The following is a 27,237-nucleotide window of genomic DNA, read 5'->3' as shown; positions in this document are numbered from 1 at the left end:
ACAACAACAACAACAACAACAACAACAACAACAACGTAGGCTAGATGCATATATTCATACACATACTCACATAGACACCATTATACAGATGTCCATATAAACATATATATTTACACACATACAGTATATACAGCCCTATACATATACATGCATCTGCCCCGTCTCAGTATTCAACTTAATAAGATACTTACTAAGATCGACTTAATATTCAATATGCATTCCTTATATCATTTTGGTCCAAAAAAAAGGGAGTAGGCTGAAGTAAAAAAAAAAAAAAAAAAAAACGTATCTAGGCCTCTCCCTGGTGCTCCACACTTTAAAATAAGATAGTTTCTCTGTATAGAGCCACTTAATGTCAAATAACTTAGTTAACATAGAGATGCATTTTTTTTTGTAAATATAAACATCCTAGAATGGCTCCTGACTGGAACCAGGGTTTATGTTTTGTAACTTTTTCATTGAAGTGTGTGTGTGTGTGTGTGTGTGTGTGTGTGTGTGTGGTGTGTGTGTGTGTGTGTGTGTGTGTGTGTTACCTTCCCAGAAGCAGACATGGCCCTGGCCCTCTCTCCGGTGGTGTGAGTAAGCGTTGTGGGGGCGGGGCCAGCAGGCCGTTCTCTGCCCCCCCGCGTCTCCCCCCCGCTGCCAGCTGATTGGTGGAGCCGACAGCGTCCTGGTAGAAACAAAACACTTTAATGAACATGTGCTGTTAGTGTTAACCATAATATAAACTAATTCAGTTGTCATAGAAACCCTCCATGAGTCTATTGTTCTGTCCCTGTGACCTCTGACCTCTGCTGAATTATCTCACAACTTCAGAAACAATTCAAACAATCTTCAATTTAAAAACAACACAAACTTGATTTATTTCCCACTTAAAGGAGCAGTGTGCAGGATTTAGTGGCATCTAGTGGTGAGGTTGGAGATTGCAACCAGCTGGACCCCCCCCCCCCTCCCTCCCTCCCTATCTAAGCAGGAAGGAGAACCTGTGGTGGTCCTGTAGAGCAGCTATTCTCAACCTTGGGGTCGGGACCCCAATTGGGGTCGTGAGATGATTTCTGGGGGTCGCCAAATCATTTTGGAAGTCAGCTCTGTCTCCACTGTGTTAAAGTGTTCATGTGTTAATGTGTTTTAGTCTTTTTGGTCACTTAATTTCTTTTTTTTTTGGTCATTTTGTGTCTTTTTTTAACCTTTTTGTGGTCATTTTGTGTCTTTTTTTGATCATTTTGTTTCCTTTTTTTGGTCATTTTGTGGTCAATTTGTGTCTTTTTTTTTGGTCATTTTGTTTCCTTTTTTTGGTCATTTTGTGTCTTTTTTTAGTCATTTTGTGTCTTTTTTTGATCATTTTGTGGTCAATTTGTGTCTTTTTTTGGTCATTTTGTTTCCTTTTTTTGGTCATTTTGTGTCTTTTTTTAGTCATTTGTGTCTTTTTTGGTAATTTTGTTTCTTTTTTGGGTCATTTTGTGTCTTTCTTTGGTCATTTGTTTCTTTTTTTTATCATTTGTGGTCAATTTGTGTCTTTTTTGGTCATTTTGTGTCTTTTTGGTCATTTTGTATCTATTTTTGGGTGATCTGAACTGTGTGTGTGAGATTGTGTTCAGTGAGTGGGGGTCGTGAACAACATGCATGTTAAATTAGGGGGTCGCGACTCAAAAAGGTTGAGAACAGCTGCTGTAGAAACACAGAGTCTCTCTGTAGAGCCACTGTTGGTTGTTGTCTGTTCTGGGCTGATTCCTAACCAATAAAAACACATTGATTCTTAATTCCAGGTGATTAAACACCAATAAAAACATCATCATGAATGTAATATTGCATCATGACACTGAATCCTGCACACTGCTGCTCCAACAGAGAGAAACCACACTGGAACCACAGACACACTGACAGCAACCTGAGACACAGAGTCAATTAAAAACTGCACAGAGAGACGATTTATTATGTTCGTTCCTGTAGAAACACACTGAATACTAAAAGAAGCATTCAGTTTTTATTTATGTTTTTCTCAAAACTTTTCTTTGGCCTCAGGGTTGCAGGCTGTTTTAAATGTTGATGGGCTTATTTTAATATATATATTTTTTAGACATTTTATAGACAAAATGATTAAACCACAAAATAATCTGCAGATTAATTTCAGATGAAACAAAATAAACCCCGATACTTCAGCTGATATTAATTTGGTAAATCGTTATTAGTGTACATATATCTGCCATGTTACAATAAATGTTAGTTGGGAAATGCCAAAAATATGTTTGATTTACACTTTATACTAAATATGCGTCTCTTACGGCGCCGGTCACAGATCTAATTAATTAATTAATACATATTGTTTCTCTGTTCCGTATAAATCAGTGTCAGCACTTCTCCATGATGTTCTCACATGAATGTTTTTTATGTTTATATCATCTGATCCTCCTAAGATGCATGAAATGACTTAACAAATCATATCATCTTACAAACAGTGTCAACATTTCATAATTTGTCGACCACAGAGCAGCAACAAGTTTCATTTTACACTTTAAAATCTCCTGCTGAAGACATACGTTCTTCTAAGAAAAAAATAAAATGTTATGTGTTAATGAAAAGCCATTATGTTATTATTGGATTGTTAAAATTATCTTCAGATAATGAGGTCGGTCTGCCTGTAATAATAATACGATCCCAGCTTTGCACTGTGGTTTTTAATCTTCATTAAAGTAGAATGTGGTTGGTGTTAATAACTTTAAAAAGAAAGATGCAGCTTACAGCATGATGTAACAACTGTTAGATGATCATTTAAGATTTTTTAAAGTAACTCGAAGCAGATCTGGGCATCCCGAAATTAGTGCACAGTGCTTTTATTTTGAAGGGGATTTACCTATGTGCGTGCATGCAAAAGCACCTGCACAGATTTATCTTGTTGAAAACACTTTGCTTTTTGCACAGGGTGATTAAATTGTTGTTTACTGCATAACATACATGCTCTATATTGTTTTTGTGGTTTGAACGCATGTTGTGTTTAAAATAAATTGTTTAAAAAAAAAAAAAAAATTCCGGCTATATTCGACTAACTCCACATTAACAGAGTCTTTTCATAACATGTATTCTCACCACTAAAAGCTCTAAAACCAGATCATTTACTGCATTTTATAAAGCGCTGAAATTCATATCGAGCAGAATTTAGTTCAGAGTTTTGGTTCGGCCCTCCGCAGCCTTTATAGCAGGGGTTTCAAACTGGCGGCCCCGCGGGCCAATTGTGGCCCTCGTGATGATATTTTGTGGCCCCCACTTTGATATGAAAGTTTAATGTGAGTTTTATATGAATGGCACTTTACCGAGTTGTGTGTGGAAGGTCCCTTTAATTACTGTTTTTTGGGGGAAATTTTGTCTTTTTTTTGGTAATTTTGTGTGTTTTTTAATAATTTTGTGTCTTTTTGGTAATTTTGTGTTTTTTTTAATAATTTTGTGTCTTTTTTAATAATTTTGTGTTTTTTTTTGGTAATTTTGTTTTTTTTTTAAATAATTTTGTGTCTTTTTTTAACAATTTAGTTTTTTTTCTTTTCTTTTGTGTGTTTTTTTGGTCATTTTGTGTCTGTTTTTAAATAATTCTGTGTATTTTTTTAATAATTTAGTTTTTTTTTCTTTTCTTTTGTGTCTTTTTTTTGCCATTTTGTGTCTTTTTTTAAGTAATTTAGTGTTTTTTCAGTCATTTTGTGTCTTTTGTCATTTTTGAGTCTTTTTTAAAGTAATTTAGGTTTTTTTTTGTAATTTTGTTGTCTTATTTTGGTTATTTTGATTCTGTCTCCAGCGGCCCCCAGGTAGTTTGAGTTTGAGACCCCTGGTTTACAGCATCTCATGTGGTAAAGGGTTCAGGACTCATTCTGAGACCACGGGCTAAAAACAAAAGACTGTTAAATATGAAGTTCAGTTTAGCTGCTCAGTAAAAAAAATCAAAATTTTCAGTCAACTATGTAACAAGAGACAAACACAATGTGTCAAAGATGTTAAAATAAAACACTGATAGAACCGAAATACACCATAAAAACAACAAACAGTCAGGCAAACAACAAACACAAACAAAACGTTTCTCACAGGACGAAGTTGCATGGAACAAGAATTACGTTTAAAATGACTGAGGATCAGATTTATTGAGGACGTTTGGAGTGGATGAAGTGGGGACATTAAGGAGGAATCAGAGACGAACACCAGGAATAAACGGTGAGATGGAGGTTTAAATGATGAGGAACCACAGGACGTTATCTGTAATAATAGTGGTTTATTAGTTCTCACGGTGGTCATATCCCTGCGGCTAACGCGGAGGCTCAGCGCCGCCTGGTGGCCATGGCCGGCGGCGGCGTAACCGTAGCGACCGCGGCTGCCCCGGCAGGCCGAGGCGAGACGGGGAGTTCCCTTCGCTGAGGGAGCGCCCGGCTTCATCACAGCCAATCAGCAGATAGGGGGAGGAGCAGCGCTAGGCACGTGAGAGCCAGGCAGCAGTGGAGACCATGTGTTGTGTGTGTGTTCAGCTCACGCTGGAAGGCTTTTATTTTGAAGGTCCTCAAGTGTCACTAGGAGTGTGATGTGGATGTGGCAGTCATAGAGGAGAATATTCAACGTCCTTTAACAGACTGGAAGTTTTTTTTTGTGTGGACGTTTTAAGGCAAAACTTCAAAGAGATTTGCTAGAAATAACATCATTCTCTGATTATCATTGCAAAGTATGTGGACACACAAACATTTCACGTACAGTCATGGGAAAAATGATTAGATCAGCTCTTTTTCTTCAATTTCTTGTTCATTTTAATGCCTGGTACAACTAAAAGGTACATTTGTTTGGACAAATATAATGATAACAACAAAAATAGCCAATAAGGGTTTAATTTAAGAGCTGATTTGTAGACATTTCCATTATATTTCTTGATAATGATTTTGGTTATTATGAATAAAACCATGTTAAATGTCTAGATATCAGCTCTTAAATTAAACTCTTATCAGCTATTTTTGTTCTCATCATTATATTTGTCCAAACAAATGGACCTTTAGTTGTACCAGCCATTAAAATGAACAAGAAACTGAAGGAAACAATGGTCTAATATTTTTTTCCATGGCTGTATAAGGTTAAAGGTCATCCAAAGAGTTCAGCTATTTTTGACAACTAAAACATTTGAAAACATTTTTTTTTCATGAGCAAAATGTTAATAAAATGTAATGAAATAAAACTGTTCAAGTGGAGCAAATCTGGAACCAGTCACTCTGTGTGTGTGTGTGTGTGTGTGTGTGTTGTGTGTGTGTGTGTGTGTGTGTGTGTGTGTGTGTGTGTGTTGTGTGGTGTGTGTGTGTTACCTGGATGTGTACTCCATCAACAGCACAGCTGATGGAGTCCAGAGAAGGGAACATGTCTCACTGATCCAGACTGGTAGTTACTGCAGAAACACACACACAAGTTGTTGTTTTTTTTTATTGAATTTGAATTTATTTTATTTGATAGGGACAATGCAGTTAGCATAGATACAGGACATGCATCTGATGTGCTGCATACAGAGATTTATAGCTTCAGCTAATTTTCAACTCCCGTCCCTAGTTGGGCTTTTACAACTACATACAAAATCACAATACTAAAAAAATCCAATATACAATTACACCATCTACAAAATAGAATAAAATTACAAACAATTACAATATACATTTTACCCTAGAGAGAAAAATAAAAAATAAAATAAACCCTGTATAAATATAGCTTAGAGTTTAAAATCATCATAAATCTATACAACAATAAGGAGAAAAGAAAGAAATAACAGAGAAAAAGAAAGGAAAAAAAACTACTTAAGACTATAAGACTTTAAGAATGGGTAAAAAGTCATCGTTTGGTGATGAACAGCTTCAACATTCTGATCTGCTATAAATAAATAAAATAAATAAATAAATAAATAAATAAAAGATGAAGCGTTTACCTGCTGATGCTGCTCTTCCTGGACAGAGTGTTGCTGGGAGAGGCTGGAGGCGTCTGGTAGCTGTAGTTAAAGTCTGAACCTTTCAGGTCCAAAATCACCTGCAACACAAAAGATTCAACTCAAACTAAAACTCTGGTGACTTCCTGTTTCTGGCTCCAAACTCCTGCTACCATCAAATCATCAACAGAAAAACAACAACAACAACAACATGTTGTTCTGCCTCTCTGGACTTTGACTTTCTGAACCAAACCAACAAATATATAGTTTGTTTAATGGAAGAAGTATTCAGATCCCTCACTTCAGTAAAAGTACTAACAACACACTGAAAATACTCACTAAAAGTAAAAGTTATTACTTCAGTAAAAGTACTAACAACACACTGAAAATACTCACTAAAAGTAAAAGTTCTTACTTCAGTAAAAGTACTAACACATTAAAAATACTCACTAAAAGTAAAAGTTCTTACTTCAGTAAAAGTGCTAACACACTGAAAATACTCACTAAAAGTAAAAGTACTAACAACACACTGATAAATACTCACTAAAAGTAAAAGTTATTACTTCAGTAAAAGTACTAACAACACACTGAAAATACTCACTAAAAGTAAAAGTACTAACAACACATTAAAAATACTCACTAAAAGTAAAAGTACTAACAACACACTGAAAATACTCACTAAAAGTAAAAGTTATTACTTCAGTAAAAGTACTAACAACACACTGAAAATACTCACTAAAAGTAAAAGTACTAACAACACACTGAAAATTCTCACTAAAATTAAAAGTTCTTCCTTCAGTAAAAGTATCAGCACCAAAATGTATTTAAAGTATCAAAACTACTGGATATATAGTATCGGATTATTATTATTGATGCATTTATGTAAGCAGCATTTCACTGTTGTGAAGGTATTATAACTACTTAATATACTGATATATGGTTTAATTTATTAAAATACATAAATGTTTTAAATGTATCATGTTTTTATGTTAAATCTGGACCTGAAAAGTAACTAAAGCTGTCAGATAAATGTAGCGGAGAAAAAGTACAATATTTGCCTCTATTTAATCTTTTTATCTCTATTATCTTGTTTTTATAATCATCAAAAGCCAAAATATTTATTAAAAAATTATCTGTAGTGGAGTTAAAATGTAACATTTCTCGTCTGAGGAGGAGGAGGAGCAGCAGGAGGAGGAGCAGGAGGAGGAGGAGGAAGAGCAGGAGGAGGGGGAGGAGGAGGAGCAGGAGGAGGAGGAGAAGGAGCAGGAGGAGGAGGAAGAGCAGGAGGAGGGGGAGGAGGAGGAGCAGGAGGAGGAGGAGAAGGAGCAGTAGGAGGAGGAGGAGCAACAGGAAGAGCAGGAGGAGGAGGAGGAGGAGCAGCAGGAGGAGGAGGAGTAGGAGGAGGAGTAGGAGCAGGAGGAGGAGGAGGAGGAGGAGCAGGAGGAGGAGCAGCAGGAGGAGGAGGAGGAGGAGGAGGAGCAGGAGGAGGAAGAGGAGCAGGAGGAGGAGGAGGAGGAGGAGCAGCAGGAGGAGGAAGAGGAGCAGGAGGAGGAGGAGGAGTAGGAGGAGGAGGAGGAGGAGGAGGAGCAGCAGCATGAGCAGCAGGAGGAGGAGGAGGAGGAGGAGCAGGAGCAGCAGGAGGAGGAGGAGCAGGAGGAGGAGCAGCAGGAGGAGGAGGAGGATGAGGAGGAGGAGCAGCAGGAGCAGGAGGAGGAGGAGCAGGAGGAGGAGGACGAGGAGCAGGAGGAGGAGCAGGAGGAGGAGGAGGAGGATGAGGAGGAGGAGCAGCAGGAGCAGGAGGAGGAGGAGCAGGAGGAGGAGGAGCAGCAGGTGCAGGAGGAGCAGGAGGAGGAGCAGGAGGAGGAGGAGAAGCAGGAGCAGCAGGACGAGGAGGAGGAGCAGGAGGAGTAGGAGCAGGAGGAGGAGCAGCAGAAGGAGGAAGAGGAGAAGCAGGAGGAGGAGCAGGAGGAGGAGCAGGAGCAGCAGGAGGAGCAGCAGGAGGAGTACCTGCTCTGAGGCCTGAGGCAGCTTGTTGGGTTCAGCTGTCAGGTTGGTGAGATCCTCCAGGATCGTCTGGAGATGAGTCACCTCACCTAACATGTTGATCTCATGGTCCTACACACACACACACACACACACACACACACACACACACACACCACACACACACACACACACATACACACACACACACACACACACACACACACACACACACACAGAGACACACACACACACACACACACACACACACACACAGAGACACACACACACACAGAGGCATGGAAGAGTTAGTTCAGTTAGACAGACAGACAGGTAGAGAGACAGGTATAGAGAGAGACAGGTATAGAGAGAGACAGGTATAGAGACAGACAGGTAGAGAGAGAGACAGGTATAGAGAGAGACAGGTAGAGAGAGAGACAGGTAGAGAGAGAGACAGGTAGAGAGAGACAGACAGGTAGAGAGAGAGACAGGTAGAGAGAGAGACAGGTATAGAGACAGACAGGTAGAGAGAGAGACAGGTAGAGAGAGAGACAGGTAGAGAGAGAGACAGGTATAGAGACAGACAGGTATAGAGACAGACAGGTAGAGAGAGAGACAGGTAGAGAGAGAGACAGGTAGAGAGAGAGACAGGTATAGAGAGAGACAGGTATAGAGAGAGACAGGTATAGAGAGAGACAGGTAGAGAGAGAGACAGGTTCGTACCAGGACCGGTTTGAGCATGGAGACGAAGCTGCAGTAGCGAGCTCTCTCCTCTAGGAGCGCTCTGCAGACGTTCCTCTTCTCCGTCTCCTCCAGGACGCCGTAGCGCACGTTGACGTCCTGCAGCGCGCTGTCCAGCTGCCCCCGCGCCTCGTCCTTCCCTACAGGGGTTAATATTCATTTAGACTGTTTATCAGGGTAGAAATCACAAAGAATAATTACCTTTTTATTGGTAAAAAAGTGGCAAATGTTGACATTATGTTGACAATTTGACATTAATACCAGTTTCACAGATGTAAGAATGAAAATCACAACATGTTGCAAACAATGATTGATGTATTTTAGTGAAAATATAAAATAATTCTGTTGGTCGGATTCATCACAGTTCAGTGTTTCATGTTTCTGGTTTCACTGCAAACAAACTGAACTTGATTTATGTTTTCAAATACACAAAAAAAAAAAAACACAAATGGGTGATTCTCATGAAGCCAGTCTAAGTTCTTTCTGTGAAGATTATAAGGACAAACTTTATCAAAATAAACATATTTCACTTTTATATGAATGAACAATATCGCCATAATGAGGCACAATTCATTGTTTTGTGCTAAAATAATAATTTCTATATTTTTAAACATGTTTGATTCACAAATTCATCACCGTAATGTGTCCAGATAAAAATGTCATGTTTCCCCACACTTAAATACAATAAATATTTAATAAACTTTATAAAAAAAATAAATATACTTTTGTTTAAAAATGTATAATTTAACAGAATATAATCAAACATAATAGTTTTTAACAATGATGAGAAACAATGCTTAGATGTTACAGTAATGATAGAATTGTTTGCATTAAAATATGTGCATATTTTAATAAAATACATTTTGGTGTATGCACATTTTGGTGATACTGAGCATATTTAAGTGCTTGCCAAATTTATTTCAAAATGTGTTACGGTAATGAATTTTGCTAACAGTGTCTCTAAAAATGTCAGAAAATACCTTAATATTTTTAAAATAGATTATAAATTCATATTAAACAGTGACTTTAGATGTTTATAAAGGGTCAAAGAAAATATGTTTTCAATCATTTTGGATTTTGCTATGAGCTGCACTGTGTTGATGAGAATCACCCAGATAGATGACACAAGCTCCAAAATAAATTAAAACAATAAGTTAAAGTTGTAAAGACCAATTAATAATAATACATCAATAAAACACTGAGACTGTAATTCCCCGATCCCACCACCAGGGGGCAGTACAACACCACACTCAGCCTCCTCTGCATCATAACAGTCAAACACCTGATTTATTGATCTGATGACGCATTTCTTCTGCATATTGATAACTTCTTAATGATTCAGGCCAATAAAGCCTCAGAGACTGACTGTAAAGAAGGAAATCATTTAAATCAGAGAGACTAGAGAGACTAGAGGGACTAGAGAGAGACTAGAGAGACTAGAGAGAGACTAGAGACTAGAGAGAGACTAGAGAGACTAGAGAGAGACTAGAGAGAGACTAGAGAGACTAGAGACTAGAGAGACTAGAGACTAGAGAGAGACTAGAGAGACTAGAGACTAGAGAGACTAGAGAGACCAGAGAGACCAGAGGGAGACTAGAGAGAGACTAGAGAGACTAGAGACTAGAGAGAGACTAGAGAGACTAGAGACTAGAGAGAGACTAGAGAGAGACCAGAGAGACACTATAGAGAGACTAGAGAGACTAGAGAGAGACCAGAGAGACACTACAGAGAGACTAGAGAGAGACTAGAGACACTAGAGAGACTAGAGAGAGACTAGAGAGAGACGAGAGAGAGACTAGAGACACTAGAGAGACTAGAGAGAGACTAGAGAGAGACTAGAGACTAGAGAGAGACTAGAGAGACTAGAGAGAGAGACTAGAGACTAGAGAGAGACTAGAGAGACTAGAGAGAGACTAGAGCGAGACTAGAGACTAGAGAGAGACTAGAGAGACTAGAGAGAGAGACTAGAGACTAGAGAGAGACTAGAGAGACTAGAGAGAGACTAGAGCGAGACTAGAGAGACTAGAGAGACTAGAGAGAGACTAGAGCGAGACTAGAGAGACTAGAGAGAGACTAGAGAGACTAGAGAGACTAGAGACTAGAGAGAGAGACTAGAGAGACTAGAGAGAGACTAGAGAGACTAGAGAGAGACTAGAGGGAGACTAGAGACTAGAGAGACTACAGACGCTAGAGAGACTAGAGACCAGAGAGACTAGAGACAGACTAGAGAGACTAGAGAGAGACTAGAGAGACTAGAGAGAGACTAGAGAGAGACTAGAGACTAGAGAGAGACTAGAGACTAGAGAGACAAGAGAGACTAGAGAGACTAGAGAATAGAGAGACTAGAGACTAGAGAGACTAGAGAGAGACTAGAGAGAGACTAGAGAGAGACTAGAGAGAGACCAGAGAGACACTATAGAGAGAGAGAGACTAGAGAGAGAGCAGAGAGACACTACAGAGAGACTAGAGAGAGACTAGAGACACTAGAGAGACTAGAGAGAGACTAGAGAGACTAGAGAGAGACTAGAGAGAGACTAGAGACACTAGAGAGACTAGAGAGAGACTAGAGACTAGAGAGACTAGAGACTAGAGAGAGACTAGAGAGACTAGAGACTAGAGACTAGAGACTAGAGAGAGACTAGAGAGACTAGAGAGAGACTAGAGAGACTAGAGAGAGACTAGAGACTAGAGACTAGAGAGAGACTAGAGAGACTAGAGAGAGACTAGAGAGAGACTAGAGACACTAGAGAGACTAGAGAGAGACTAGAGAGAGATTAGAGACTAGAGAGAGACTAGAGAGAGACTAGAGAGAGACTAGAGAGACTAGAGAGAGACCAGAGAGACACTACAGAGAGACTAGAGAGACTAGAGACTAGAGAGAGACTAGAGAGACTAGAGAGAGACCAGAGAGAGACTAGAGAGAGACTAGAGAGACTAGAGACTAGAGAGAGACTAGAGAGACTAGAGAAACTGGTCTCTGATGTGATTTACTCTGTTTACTGATCCAGCAGCAGCATGTGATCTAGACCGGCAGCATGTGATCTAGACCGGCAGCATGTGATCTAGACCGGCACCATGGTACCATCCAGTCCTGAGACCAGAACAGAACCTCATCACTCTCTGGAGCCTTTTGTGGCTCTTTAATAACAAACTGAACACAGAAATCCACCAGAATTCAAATAAGACAAATAAGAACTTGCTCTCTCTCTCTCTCTTTAAATCACGTTTAACCGTTCTCACTTCAACAGAACAGAATATATGAATATACCAACATTAATTCAACATTAAGTTGGTTGCCCCCCAACCGAAGGGTTGGTGGTTCGATCCCCGACCGTCGCAGCCTACATGTCGAAGTATCCTTGAGCAAGATACTGAACCCCAGATTTGGATGCTGTGTTCGTCGGTGTGTGAATGAATTCCTGCTGGTGGCAGGTGGCAGCGTTTAGGGTCTCCTCTGCCACCAGGATGAATGTGTGAACGGGTGAATGAGTAAGTCTGGAGTGTAAAGAGCGTTGAGTGGTCGCAAAGACTAGAAAATATAAGTGCAGGAACATTTACCGACAGACTTTTCAGAAGCCTGACATTTGTGTTTAAAATATCATTTTTCTTTATTGATCTTATGTAATATTCTAATTAATGAATCTATATAATATACAAGTTTCACTTTCTGAAATAACTGACAAAAAATATTGAACTTTTTCACAATATTCTAATTTTTTGAGATGTAGCTGAATAAGTATCATGTTTCTGCCTTTTTATTAATCAGTCTTCATTCAGTCGACCATGACTTTAATTACTGAGGAGATCTAGTCCAGTAGTTCTCAACCTTGGGGTCGGGACCCCAATTGGGGTCGTGAGATGATTTCTGGGGGTCGCCAAATCACTTTTGGAAGTCAGCTCTGTCTCCACTGTGTTAAAGTGTTCATGTGTTAATGTGTTTTAGTCTTTTTGGTCACTTAATGTCTTTTTTTGGTCATTTTGTGTCTTTTTTGGTCATTTTTTTTGTCATTTTGTGGTCAATTTGAGTCCTTTTTTGCTTAATTTTATGTAATTTTTTTTGGTCATTTTGTGTCTTTTTTGGTCATTTTTTGTCATTTTGTGGTCACTTTGAGTCCTTTTTTGCTTAATTTTATGTAATTTTTTGGTCAATTTGTGTCTTTTTTGATCATTTTGTGGTATTTTTTGTCATTTTGTGGTCAATTTGATTCTTTTTTGGGTAATTTTGTGTCTTTTCTGACAAATACCAAAGTATCAAGTTGTTACTTTCCAAGGAGTCTCTGGCTTGAAGCTGACTGTTACACACTCAGATATAAAATATAAAATATATATATAAATGCACAGACAGAGAGATGTTTTAGTTGCTGTCTGCTTCATTATTTGTCCAAAATTCATCGTATCAACTGAGTTTGTCTGATCTGAACTGTGAGATTGTGTTCAGTGAGACAACATGATGTTAGATTGGGGGTCGCGACTCAAAAAGGTTGAGAACTGCTGACCTAGACTCTGTGTTTACTGTTCTACTGTGTTTTATATTATAACTGTATGAAATCTGTTCCTACAGTAGCTCAACTGTTACTGTTGATCCCAGAGGGTTCAGACCTGCAGCTAGAGGACAGACGGGCTCTGACCTGAAGACCACCCAGCTGGAAACACACACACACACACACACACACACACACACACACACACACACACACACACACACACACACACACACACACACACACACACACACACACACACACACACACACACACACACACACACACACACACACACACACACACACACACACACACACACACACACACACAAACACACACTGAGTGTAAAAATAAGTAGAGAGGAGCTCCACCAACACGGAGGAGTTTAAGTAGAAGTCAGAGATCAGCCTCCACCAGCTTTAACTTCCAGGGTTTGTTTACTCACTTAATGATGCACTTCATACTTCATACCTCCACTTCATACCTCCACTTCATACCTCCACTTCATGCCTCCACTTCATGCCTCCACTTCATGCCTCCACTTCATGCTTCTACTTCATGCTTCTACTTCATACCTCCACTTCATACCTCCACTTCATACCTCCACTTCATACCTCCACTTCATACTTCCACTTCATACCTCCACTTCATACCTCCACTTCATACCTCCACTTCATACCTCCACTTCATACTTCCACTTCATACTTCCACTTCATACTTCCACTTCATACCTCCACTTCATACCTCCACTTCATACTTCTACTTCATACCTCCACTTCATACTTCTACTTCATACCTCCACTTCATACTTCTACTTCATACCTCCACTTCATACTTCTACTTCATACTTCTACTTCATACCTCCACTTCATACCTCCACTTCATACTTCTACTTCATACCTCCACTTCATACCTCCACTTCATACCTCCACTTCATACCTCCACTTCATACTTCTACTTCATACCTCCACTTCATACCTCCACTTCATACCTCCACTTCATACCTCCACTTCATACTTCTACTTCATACCTCCACTTCATACCTCCACTTCATACCTCCACTTCATACTTCTACTTCATACCTCCACTTCATACCTCCACTTCATACTTCTACTTCATACCTCCACTTCATACCTCCACTTCATACCTCTACTTCATACCTCCACTTCATACTTCCACTTCATACTTCTACTTAATACCTCCACTTCATACCTCCACTTCATACCTCCACTTCATACCTCTACTTCATACCTCCACTTCATACCTCCACTTCATACTTCTACTTCATACCTCCACTTCATACCTCCACTTCATACCTCCACTTCATACCTCCACTTCATACCTCCACTTCATACCTCCACTTCATACCTCCACTTCATACCTCCACTTCATACCTCCACTTCATACTTCTACTTCATACCTCCACTTCATACCTCCACTTCATACCTCCACTTCATACCTCCACTTCATACTTCTACTTCATACCTCCACTTCATACCTCCACTTCATACCTCCACTTCATACCTCCACTTCATACTTCTACTTCTTACCTCCACTTCATACCTCCACTTCATACCTCCACTTCATACTTCTACTTCATACCTCCACTTCATACCTCCACTTCATACCTCCACTTCATACTTCTACTTCATACCTCCACTTCATACTTCTACTTCATACCTCCACTTCATACCTCCACTTCATACCTCCACTTCATACTTCTACTTCATACCTCCACTTCATACTTCTACTTCATACTTCTACTTCATACCTCCACTTCATACCTCCACTTCATACCTCCACTTCATACTTCTACTTCATACCTCCACTTCATACCTCCACTTCATACTTCTACTTCATACCTCCACTTCATACCTCCACTTCATACTTCTACTTCATACCTCCACTTCATACCTCCACTTCATACCTCCACTTCATACCTCCACTTCATACCTCCACTTCATACCTCCACTTCATACCTCCACTTCATACCTCCACTTCATACCTCCACTTCATACCTCCACTTCATACTTCTACTTCATACCTCCACTTCATACCTCCACTTCATACCTCCACTTCATACCTCCACTTCATACCTCCACTTCATACTTCTACTTCATACCTCCACTTCATACTTCTACTTCATACCTCCACTTCATACCTCCACTTCATACCTCCACTTCATACCTCCACTTCATACCTCCACTTCATACCTCCACTTCATACTTCTACTTCATACTTCATACCTCCACTTCATACCTCCACTTCATACTTCATACCTCCACTTCATACCTCCACTTCATACTTCATACCTCCACTTCATACTTCATACCTCCACTTCATACTTCCACTTCATACCTCCACTTCATACCTCCACTTCATACCTCCACTTCATACCTCCACTTCATACCTCCACTTCATACTTCCACTTCATACTTCTACTTCATACCTCCACTTCATACCTCCACTTCATACCTCCACTTCATACTTCTACTTCATACCTCCACTTCATACCTCCACTTCATACCTCCACTTCATACCTCCACTTCATACCTCCACTTCATACTTCATACCTCCACTTCATACCTCCACTTCATACCTCCACTTCATACCTCCACTTCATACTTCATACCTCCACTTCATACCTCCACTTCATACCTCCACTTCATACCTCCACTTCATACTTCATACCTCCACTTCATACCTCCACTTCATACCTCCACTTCATACCTCCACTTCATACCTCCACTTCATACCTCCACTTCATACTTCCACTTCATACCTCCACTTCATACCTCCACTTCATACTTCCACTTCATACCTCCACTTCATACTTCTACTTCATACCTCCACTTCATACTTCTACTTCATACCTCCACTTCATACTTCTACTTCATACCTCCACTTCATACCTCCACTTCATACCTCCACTTCATACCTCCACTTCATACCTCCGCTTCATACCTCCGCTTCATACCTCCGCTTCATACCTCCGCTTCATACTTCCACTTCATACCTCCACTTCATACCTCCACTTCATACTTCCACTTCATACCTCCACTTCATACCTCCACTTCATACTTCTACTTCATACCTCCACTTCATACCTCCACTTCATACTTCTACTTCATACCTCCACTTCATACCTCCACTTCATACCTCCACTTCACTACGTCTCAGAAGCTTCAGGTACATTTCACGTTAAGATTTTACACCAAATAGGGGTCTAACCTCCTGAACCTGAAGCAGCTCTGGTGATCGTGTCTCATTTAACTGAAGGAAACAGCTGATCATAAAGAATCATAGAGACGGAACAGGAAATTAAAAAATGTCCTTTTTTTGTTTCTCCTGTCCTCTCCCCTCTGGTCTGTGTAAACGGCCTGCAGGTCACTGGCTGCAGAAGCTTCTCTGATTTTTGGTCACATGACTGTTGGCGTGTTAACAGCTACTGAGGAAGGCAGAATTTATGTTTTCTACAAGGTCTGGTTACTGGAAACGGTTTAATTTTGACAGAATTTTAAACAAGAAATGTAGAATAAATTGATTTTTGATTAAATATCACTACTTTAAGCTTAAATTTTTTTTTTTTTACAGATGTGTTCATCACATAATACGTTCAAGGACTAGTGGAAATTACAAAAATGGTAATTATTTATGTTTTTTACAAGGTCTGGTTCGTGGAAACCGTTCAATTTATTCTACATTTCTCATTTAAAATTATGTCAAAATTAATTTTCGATTGAATACCACTACTTTAAGCTTCAATTTTGTCTTTTTTTTTTTACAGAAGTGTTCATCACACGTAATACATTCAAGGACCATTGGAAATTATAATTTATGTTTTGGTTTTTTTCTACTGTTTTTGGCTATGATAAACAGAAAACACTGTGTTATTATGGCCATGCCACTAAATATATAACATATATTTAGACAGTTCTTTGAAGCGAACATCCTGCTGGCAGGTTTTGGGGTCAGAGAGTTAAAAATGTGATGCATTAACAAAGATTAAACTACTAAAATGTATATTAATGTTATATAAAGCTCCTTTGTGATGAGCTCCAACAATAAATTGCTGCTTAGATCATAATTAGTCACAACACACCAGTAAGAGTACTTTTACTTTTGATACTAGTAGTATTTTTATGCTACTTTTATTTCCATAAAAGATGTTTCCCACAGAAACATGAATGCAGTTTTGTCGTCTTTCTTTAAAGGAACACTCCACCGTTTTTTCATATTAAAACATGTTATTCGGTCAAGTAAGACGAGTTGATACAGACCTCTTGCGTCTCAATGCGTGCACTCAATCGCTAGCTAGCCCTGGCGCGCGGCGCCACTTGGCTAGCACTTAGCTTAGCCCAGTTCATTCATTAGGACCCAAACAGATGGACAGTTAGAAGCGACCAAACTCCTCCACGTTTTCCCTATTTAAATACAGCTACACGAGTAGTTAGCGGAATAGCATTTGGGAGCACTTCGACTGGGCGCAGTAATATCATCACTCCTGAAAAATCTTCTCCCCTCAGGAGTGATGATATTACTGCGCCGAGTCGAAGTGCTCCCAAGTGCTATTCCGCCATACATTATAGTTCTCCTTTTTATCCGCTTAGAAAAGCGCCACGTTGTATTTTGTGTCGCCATACTTGGTCGTTTAACTACTCGTGTAGCTGTATTTAAATAGGGAAAACGTGGAGGAGTTTGGTCGCTTCTAACTGTCCATCTGTTTGGATCCTAATGAATGAACTGGGCTAAGCTAAGTGCTAGCCAAGTGGCGCCGTGCGCCAGGGCGATTGAGTGCACGCATTGAGACGCAAGAGGTCTGTATCAACTCGTCTTACTTACCCGAATAACATGTTTTAATATGAAAAAACGGTGGAGTGTTCCTTTAAAAACTTCTCGTTTCTGAAACTCCAGATCTCTGGCTCCGTCTCACGACTCGTTCTCTCAATATTTGGAGATTTTTTCCAAGCAAACAAGACAAAAACAAAACCTCTTTCTGACTTCAAGACGCAGAAAAACAGAGACAGTAAATCCTGGAAAACAGCGAGAAGCAGTTTCCAAATCCAAACACACACACACACACACACACACACACACACTGCAGACTCTGTGTCAGAAAGTAAACACGACCTGTTCACTCAGGTGTGTGTGTGTGTTTCCAGGCTGTGGAAACAGCCAGACAGGCTGCGTGTTGTCAGACTGTTTCTAAGGATCTGGCTCGGCAGAAACAGAAACAGAGATCTGAACTGAGAGCAGCTCGTTCTGCAGCCAGTCGACTCCTTCGCTGCCGTTAGAAGAAGGTGAAACACAGTTCAGAGTCCCAGCGGCTGGGAAACGCTCAGTAATAACACCTCGTGTTTGTCTCCAAACAGCTGGAGAGTTACTTTAATTATCTCTCTGACTTCATTTATCATTAAACACGTCTACAGTAAACAGCTTCTCATGAAGCTCTGCAGTAAATATTATACTGAAAAGAGAATAAACGCGTGTAAGATAAATAATAAGCCACTTAATCCTCATTCAGCTCGATTTAAATCAGACAAACGGAACCTGACGAGTTATTGAGAGTTCCCCAGAGGGGAGCTGTCAATCACTCAGTGGGCGGGACCTCATATCAAACTGAAGGCAGGTTTATTATTAAACAAAGGTGATGAATCACTAATAATCTCACTATAAACAGAAACAAAACCACTTCATGTGTTTATAGAGATTAACAGACTAATACACTGTGGTTTTTATTATAAGAAGAAAAATACATGGCCCAAAGCTGAATGTTTATAACTACAAACAAATAGGTTTTAATGAAAAAATGTATGCTGACAGAGGGGAGAAACATGTTTATTATTGTTTTTTTAGTCGAGCTTTTAATTGAGGGTTAATCTGTCTATTTATTTATTTATTAATTTATTGTCTTTTACCGATCTAGTCTGGCTTTATTTATTTAAATATCTCACTAATTATATATAATAATTTACCTTCTTAGTTGGGTCTTTAATTAAGCTTTATTATTATTATTATTATTATTATTCAAGTCAAAGTTTATTTATAGAGCACATTTAAAAACAACCTCAGTTGACCAAAGTGCTGTACAGTTATTAAAATACAATAAAATCATACACAAATATAGTAATAAATAAAAATAATGAAAACAATAAAATACTAAAAACAATAAAATAATAATAAAAACTAAATCTAAAAACAGAGTTAGAGTTAAAAAAAGAAAAGAAAAGAGTAGACTTGGGACTAACTCAATTGAGAATAAATACATTTTAAATTTTTTTATAAAGTGCTCAACAGACTTCTGACCTGGAAAGGTAGGCTTATTATTATTATTATTATTATTATTATTATTATTATTATTATTATCTATTCAAGTGAGCTCTATTACTATTATTTATCTGTTTAATTATTTATTGTATCCTATTCATTTTAGTTTGACTTTTACTTGAGCTTCATCTTTTTTATCTGTCCAATTATTTACTTTTTATGGTTGAGGTTTGTTTATGTATGTATTTATTTATTTAATGAAGTAATTTAAAGGCTGCTGCCTCCAGTGTTTCCTGTCAACTGATGAGATTTAAGCTCGTCTTTCCTCAGTTGTTGTTTTTATTGTTATTGAATGGTGTCCTTGTTAAAACGTTGAACTTATTTGTTTCATAGCACCAACATTTTTATACTGTATATTCATATTTATTCTGCACTGGAATTCTACTCCTTAATACATACTCCTTCTTTAGACACTTTATTTTTATTTTTACATTACATTTTATTGTATTTTTATATTTTATTGCTTTAAGTATGCCTAGGTTGTTCTTTTTATTTAATTGTGTTAAACAAAAATAAATATTAATATTTATATTATATTATATTAATTAAATATTAAATTGTGTGTCATTGTCTCTATCTATCTATCCATCTATCTATCATCTATCTATCTATCGCTGATTGAAATGAAAATGGTTTTTCTAATTGTTTATTTAAACCCATCAGAGTGACGGTGGTGAAGGAGTGAAGAGTGAAACAAACTGTTACAGTCCTTCAACATGTTGGAGCCTCATCACCAACACTTTCACCAGCCAGAAACCAGTCGGCTAGCATTCCTCCGCTAGCTTCAGGCTAGCTTCAGGCTAGCTTCAGGCTAGCTTAGAGGAGGAATCAGCAGCAGTTTGTTTCCTCTCAGAGGATCGCCCTCTTTATCTTGTGTTCATGTACAACTCCAGTTAGTCACCACATCTGGCACACAATAATAAGAATAATAATGTGCAGATGATTCAGTGTTTTTAACCTGCCAGAGGCTTTGAAAAGTGTGTTTTCTTTAAAAGAAGATCGCCAAAAATACATCATTCATCACAGAAAGAAACTGTAAAAACAGGCGTTACGGCCAGAGTTTAACTTTCCGACGGTCCTTCAACAGATCTTCTGTGAGGATTGTTTCTGTTATAAAAAGCAAATTAATAGAAGCTTAAAGTTGTGATATTTGTGTCAGAATCTCTTTATTCTCCATGTGTCATTTAATATAAAGTGTTTGCACGAACCAGATCCTGTTAAAAACATTAAATTCTCCTCAGAGACTCTGAAGACATGATTGATGCTGCTGAGAATCTGTTTACACAGAGCTGAGAGGAGAGGACAGGAGAGGCTGTTTACACAGAGCAGAGAGGAGAGGACAGGAGAGGCTGTTTACACAGAGCAGAGAGGAGAGGACAGGAGAGGCTGTTTACACAGAGCAGAGAGGAGAGGACAGGAGAGGCTGTTTACACAGAGCAGAGAGGAGAGGACAGGAGAGGCTGTTTACACAGAGCAGAGAGGAGAGGACAGGAGAGGCTGTTTACACAGAGCTGAGAGGAGAGGACAGGAGAGGCTGTTTACACAGAGCAGAGAGGAGAGGACAGGAGAGTCTGTTGTTCCTTTGAGTCGTCTCCCGTGACAGTAAAGCGTCTGTAACAAACTGCTGCTGCAGCGATATTTAATATTTAATATTTAATGTTTAATGTCCCGTCTGCTGACACTGCTGTATTTACAACATGTTTTGAATCAGAGTGACTCAGACAGTCAGCTCTTAATGTTTCTCTGCTGCTCTCAGATGATTATTCATCCGGCCGTCTAGACCGGCTGCGTCACGCTCTGATGACATCATCAGTGAGGGACAGGTGGGCCGCAGGTGGTTCAGACTGAAGCAGGTCGAGACACGAAGCAGCTGCATGCAAAAACACCTGGATATTCAAATGATCATGTGACTCCTCACCTCCTCTAACCCCACAGCTCCTCCCTCACTCACTCTCTCCTCCTGCTGCAACACACTCTTATTAAAATATTTCTCCAATTCTGCTCCTCTCCTCCTCTTAACGTCCTTCTACACTAGACTTTCTCCTCTTAAACTTTCTTCTCATCAACATTTTTTTTATTCTGTAGCTTAATTGCAGACTTTCCTGCAACTGTCTGCACATGTTTTTAGCTAAATAACATTTTTACTTATTCATTAATCTTGTCTGTTATCTGTATTTTGAATTTGTATTTCTGTTCTGTCTGTAAACGTACTCGTCGTCACAGTAAATGAGGGAAACCTCAGCGCCTTAGAGTTTAAATTAAAGAAAGTGTTCTTTCTGCTTTCTGACTAGAGCTGGACGATATATGGATATAAAAAATATATCGATATATTTTTAAATGTGATATGGAATTAGACCATATTGCATATATCGATATACTTCGATTTTTTTTTCTTTATATATATATATATATATATATATCTTTATAATATTAAGTCTAAAATACACAAAAATTTGAATAGAGTTGTTAAAGACTTTTAAATACATTTATAACAAAAATCAATTTGAAAATGTTTATTCACTGAAAACTAAATATAAAAGCTGAAAGAAGACTACAACATTGTTGTTCCTCCACTTCCTGCATCACTATTAGAACCTTTTACAGCAAAACCAGAGTGCAGGAACTACGTTTTGGGGGTCAAAGGTCAAAATAATCGTCATGATTTCTGAGCATAAAAATGACATCATCAACAAACTGGCTAGTGAAGTTAGCTGCTGCTAGCAGAACATCAATAGATGACATCAGGGAGAGATTCAGAGAGGAAGCAGCTGACACATCACACGAGAAAACTACTTCTGTCATGATGACCTCCTCCTCCTCCTCCTCCTGCTCCTCCTCCCCCTCGTTCTTTAATGCAACCACTTGAGAAAGAGATAATTACATCATCCATCAATCTTTAATCTCTTCTTCCTTTGTTTAGAGTTGGGAATTCCCTTTTTTAATGATCTCCATCATTATAAACATTATAAATATATATTTCCTTTTGTCTTTGTTGTCTAAACAAACCTCTCTCCTCTTCCTCTCTCCTCTTCCTCTTCCTCTCCCTGGATCTTCCTCCTTCTATCTCTCTAACCACAGTGACCGCTGTGGAGTCATGGAGAGGATGACTCCTGCTCCTCCTCCCTCCTCTTCTCTGTGGAGGAGCTCAGCGGCCATCTTTGATGTACAGATACATTCTCACCAGTTCTCCTCAGACCTGAACCTCTGCAAACCTCTCAGACCTGAACCTCTCCTGCACCTCAAAGACCTGAACCTCTGCAAACCTCCACCTCCAAGTCTAAACATGAACACGACTCGGACCTGTTGCTCCAAATACTCCTCTAGATCAACAAGCTCCAAGTTGAGACCAAAAAGTCACAATTTATGACCAACAAGTGTCAAATCAGGTTCACTAAGTCGAGGTAAACAAGTCCCAAAACAATACTAACAAGTCTACATTAACAAGTCACAAATCAAGATCAACAATTCCCAAGTCAAGACCAATAACTGACCCATGAAAAGACAAGTCCACCCAGAGTCACGACTAACTAAAAGTGAAGTTCAGACTTATGAAACAAAATAAGAACCCGAGTCAGCTGTGGCAGGTTTTTGTTTTTTATAGCAGAGAATCACGTTTCAGAGGGATTCATTCTAATTACCCACAATCTGATTTGACTTTTAATCCTAAGGTCTTTGTTGGATTCATTTTTTTATTTCCAGCACTGATGTCACTGTCAGACTGACAGATCATTGTTTTAATGACCACTGAGCTTCACATTTTCAGATTATTTCTAGAAAAGGCTACATAGTATAAAGTGTAGTAAAACACCATATTTTTGGGGGAATTGAATCATTAAATGTAATAACATATTTCACCAAACGATTAAACAACAAAAAGAAAAGGAACTAAATGTCAGAAGGGAACTTTACAACAAAAGCTTGAGTTTCTCAGTTTACGAGGTGCACCTGAATGCATCATGAATATGGGCCGAAATATGAGCCACCAGAAACTGAATTTGAATCATTTATATTTGAATTTGAATTGCTTAACTTAAATAATTGCATTAAAAAACTGAAATTGAATCACATAATTTAAATTTGTATTGTTCAATTTGAATCATTGCATTGAAAAACTGAATCTGAATTATAATTTGAAATTTAATTTTTATTAGTTTGGAACTGAACATTCAGTTCTCACAATTCAACATCAGTTCGCAAAATTCAAATTATGTGATTCAAATTCAGTTGAAAATATAATATAACATTTCTTCTAACTAACATTTTACTTTGTGTTGCTTTCAGGGACCAAAGGGCGTTTATGTTTATGCATGTTTAGAGTTTAGAGCTGCTTTCAAAACGGGATTTTTGGAAAAAAGTTACAGCGCTGGTGTTTATGTTTTCATCCAGAGAGAAGAGATGATCAATAACATCTTTATGTCTGTTTCTCTATTCATCTCTCTGTCCAACAGCTAGAGATTCACTATCTGAAGTGGTTACACAGCACATAATGACAGAGCACACACACACACACACACACACACACACACACACACACACACACATCATATGGAGTGATTAGTGGACCAGATGTTTACTGCTATGTAGTTTTTGGTTGTTAGACTCCAGATCGTCTTTAGATCGCTCCAACAGAAACACAATAAAGAAAGAGAGAAGAGACGCTGGAGACAGAAAGACAAAAAGAAAATAATATAAATCTTGCAATAAAAACTGAGGTTGTGAGACGTTCAGGGTTGGAGGAAGGAAGGAAAGCAGGAAAGCCAGAAGAAAGCAGTTAAAAATAGAGAGTTAAACATAGTTTAATGTGAGTTTAACTGTGAATCTACCGGAACACAATGAGAAGCTGCAGAATGAATAAAAAAACTATGTTTTCAATACAAAGAGTTAACAAAAAGACCCTGAAATGACTTGACATGACTAGACAACAGCTACAGCAGTCTAGCCCTTATTATATGGTCACACACACACACACACACACACACACACACACACACACACACACACACACACAGCAGGGATAATTATAATGTGAAGCCCTGATTGGTGAGTGTACAGAAACAGTTTTGGTACACAGAGCAGGAAAAACGTGGTGTTCTTATGGGCGTAAATGTATGTCTGTGTGTGTGTGTGTGTGTGTGTGTCTGTGTGTGTGTGTGTGTGTGTGTGTGTGTGTGTTTGTACTTCCTACATAGTGAGGACCGGGACACGTTTTTAACCAACAGAGTGAGGACATTTTTGCAAAGTGAGGACATTTCAGCCGGTCCTCACTTCTTTAAAGGCCTTTTTTGGTTTTCAGACTTTATTTTAGGTTAAAGGTTATAATCAGGTTTATGTTAGTGTTAGTGTTGGGCATTTAGTTGTGATGGTGAAGGTTAGGGTTAGGGGTTAGGGAACAAGGTTATTATAGTTAACGAAAATGAAACGAAATAAGGGAATCGAGAATTGAAAAAACATTTTTGTTAACTGAAATAAAAATGAGTTTTTAAAAAAAAAAAAGGTAATTAACTGAAACTGTATTGTGAGGTTAATGTATTTTGTTTTCATCTTTGCCAAGGCAAAATTTACTGTGACCTCTTTTAATCTCCCAGCCAACAAATACCCCATTACAAAACACTACAACTAATAAAAACTAAACTAAAACTAGCAAACTCACTCTAAAAACTCATTAAAACTAACTGGATTTGAAAACAAAAATTCACAACAAAATTAAAACTAAAACTGGTGAAAAATCCAAAACTATTATAACCTTGATAGGGAATTCACTGTTACAATGAGGGTCCTCACAAAGATAGAAGTACAAGAATGTGTGTGTGTGTGTGTGGGTGTGTGTGTGTGTGTGTGTGTGTGTGTGCTGTATCATTACGTGGTGACAGCATGTGGCTGCGTCTACATTTGAATTTCTTTTGCTTCCTTGTTGACTCACAAAGTCCTCATAGAGATTAAAGGGAAACTATTCAGATAGTTCTTTGATTTTACTACTAATAATAATTGTTTTCTGTTATTTCTTTGAGTGATATTCAGCGTGTTGTTTGCCTTCCATTCTTCTGTAGGATTAACAATAAATACAGCAGCTCCTCTCCTCCTTTCTGATAACTCTATCACTCCCATATAAAGTGCTTTAGATCACTGACAGCTTGACTTGTTTTAACTCTTTTTACTTTTTATAAGCTGTTAATTCGAACACGTGGCAGCAGCAGAAGTTAGTGGTGGATGTTTGACCCTCTAACCACTAATACATCGTTTATCATAGAAAGAAACCGTAAAAACAGCCATTATCGTCGGAGGTTGAACTTTCTGACGGTCCCTGAATGGATCACAGGTTACGAAAGTTTCCCTTCAGAAACAGGAACCGAAACAAAGCTTAACATTGTGATATTTCTGCCAAAATCACTTTATTCTACATGTCCAATTTAAAACGTCGTCAAAAATAAAGTGTTTGCACTAACCAGATCCTGTTAAAAACATTAAATTCTGTTCATCAGCGACACTGTGAAGCCATGATTGATTCTGCTGAGACCAACAGTCACGTGTAAATCTGTTTACACAGAGCTGAGAGGAGAGGACAGGACAGGAGAGGCTAGAAAAATGCAAATGTTCTGTGAGATCGTGGCAGATAGGAAGCCAAAAGTTGTACTAAATCAAAAGTTTTAACTTTTATCTGATCACTTAGGCTGCTGAAAACTGATTAAGTTTGTGATAAAAAGTCATGATGATTGATTGAACCGTGGAAAAAAAAAAGAGTAAAAAGGCGAATAGACAGAAAGAGGAAAAGAAAAAATGAGGCACGCTGCAGAAAACATGTTCAGAGATGTTAAACCCACATCAGACGTCCCTCTGTTTACCATGGGCGGGTCTGTGTGTGTGTCTGTGTGTGTGTGTGTGTGTGTGTGTGTGTGTGTGTGTGGACTATTTCTGTGTCTGTACATTTGCGTATTGGATTTGTCGAGAGAGAGACGGCAGAAAGGATATTTGTATAAAAGGCCTCGAGGTTTCATTTGGTGTGTGTGTGTGTGTGTGTGTGTGTGTGTGTGTGTGTTTGTGCATGTTTGGGCGTTTCCGTTCCGCTTCCCACCGTATAAGTCTATGTGGAGTCTCTCCTGGCGAGCTGTCAGACTCTTTGATTATGGGATGGCGGCAGAAGGCCAGGTGTTGCCATGGCAACCGCAGGGTGTGTCGTTGTGATAGCGGGGGGGCGTGGCCAGGTGACTGCAGCGTCTCAACTAAAGACGACAGATATTCACTGATCCGCCGCTTCAAAACAAGACTCAGATTCATTCTGTTCCCACTAAAGTTCAGCAAACATTACAAATGAACATTTTTTATAGTATTTTTATGTATCTATGTTTGTTCTGCAGCAATCTAACTGCACCGACTGCATTCATAAAACCACAATAGCAAAAACTTCTCTAAAAGTCTCTAACACTGTTAAACCACGTTATTTAGAGGATTAGATAGAGGATTTTTTTTATTAAGAGTGATGACGCCACAAAACATTGACATTTTTTCTGTCTTTTGGTCTGTGCTGACTAATAAATGTTAGTGATTGGCTGCTGGGACGTTGAGGAAATATATATATAGCAAGAATAATAATAAATAATAAAAAAAGGTTTTCATCTTTGGATTATTTGGGTCATTTAAGACTTCTTGTCTTGACTCAAGACAAACTACTTCAAACCAACAAATCCCACATCAAGTCCAACCAGTCTACATTAACAAGTCCCAAGTTGAGACCAACAAGTCAAAATTTAAGAACAATAAGTGCCAGATAAAGTTCAATAAGTCTAG

The 27,237-nt window shown here is 38.7% G+C and overlaps 1 protein-coding gene across 1 annotated transcript in view; it reads right to left on the bottom strand.

Moving 5' to 3' along the window:
- mtss1 (MTSS I-BAR domain containing 1) overlaps positions 1 to 27,237 on the bottom strand; it is a 104,484-nt gene that overhangs the window by 4,285 nt on the left and 72,962 nt on the right. The window contains 7 exon segments of the mRNA XM_059330227.1: positions 550 to 594; positions 596 to 670; positions 5,316 to 5,363; positions 5,365 to 5,395; positions 5,924 to 6,021; positions 7,928 to 8,035; positions 8,627 to 8,784. Coding sequence (XP_059186210.1) covers positions 550 to 594; positions 596 to 670; positions 5,316 to 5,363; positions 5,365 to 5,395; positions 5,924 to 6,021; positions 7,928 to 8,035; positions 8,627 to 8,784 — 563 coding nt within the window.

The sequence above is a fragment of the Centropristis striata genome, chromosome 3 (assembly GCF_030273125.1).
Source record: "Centropristis striata isolate RG_2023a ecotype Rhode Island chromosome 3, C.striata_1.0, whole genome shotgun sequence".
NCBI lineage: Eukaryota > Metazoa > Chordata > Actinopteri > Perciformes > Serranidae > Centropristis > Centropristis striata.
Note: the sequence above shows the minus strand (reverse complement) of the source record. Positions and strands in the feature narration are given on the sequence as shown.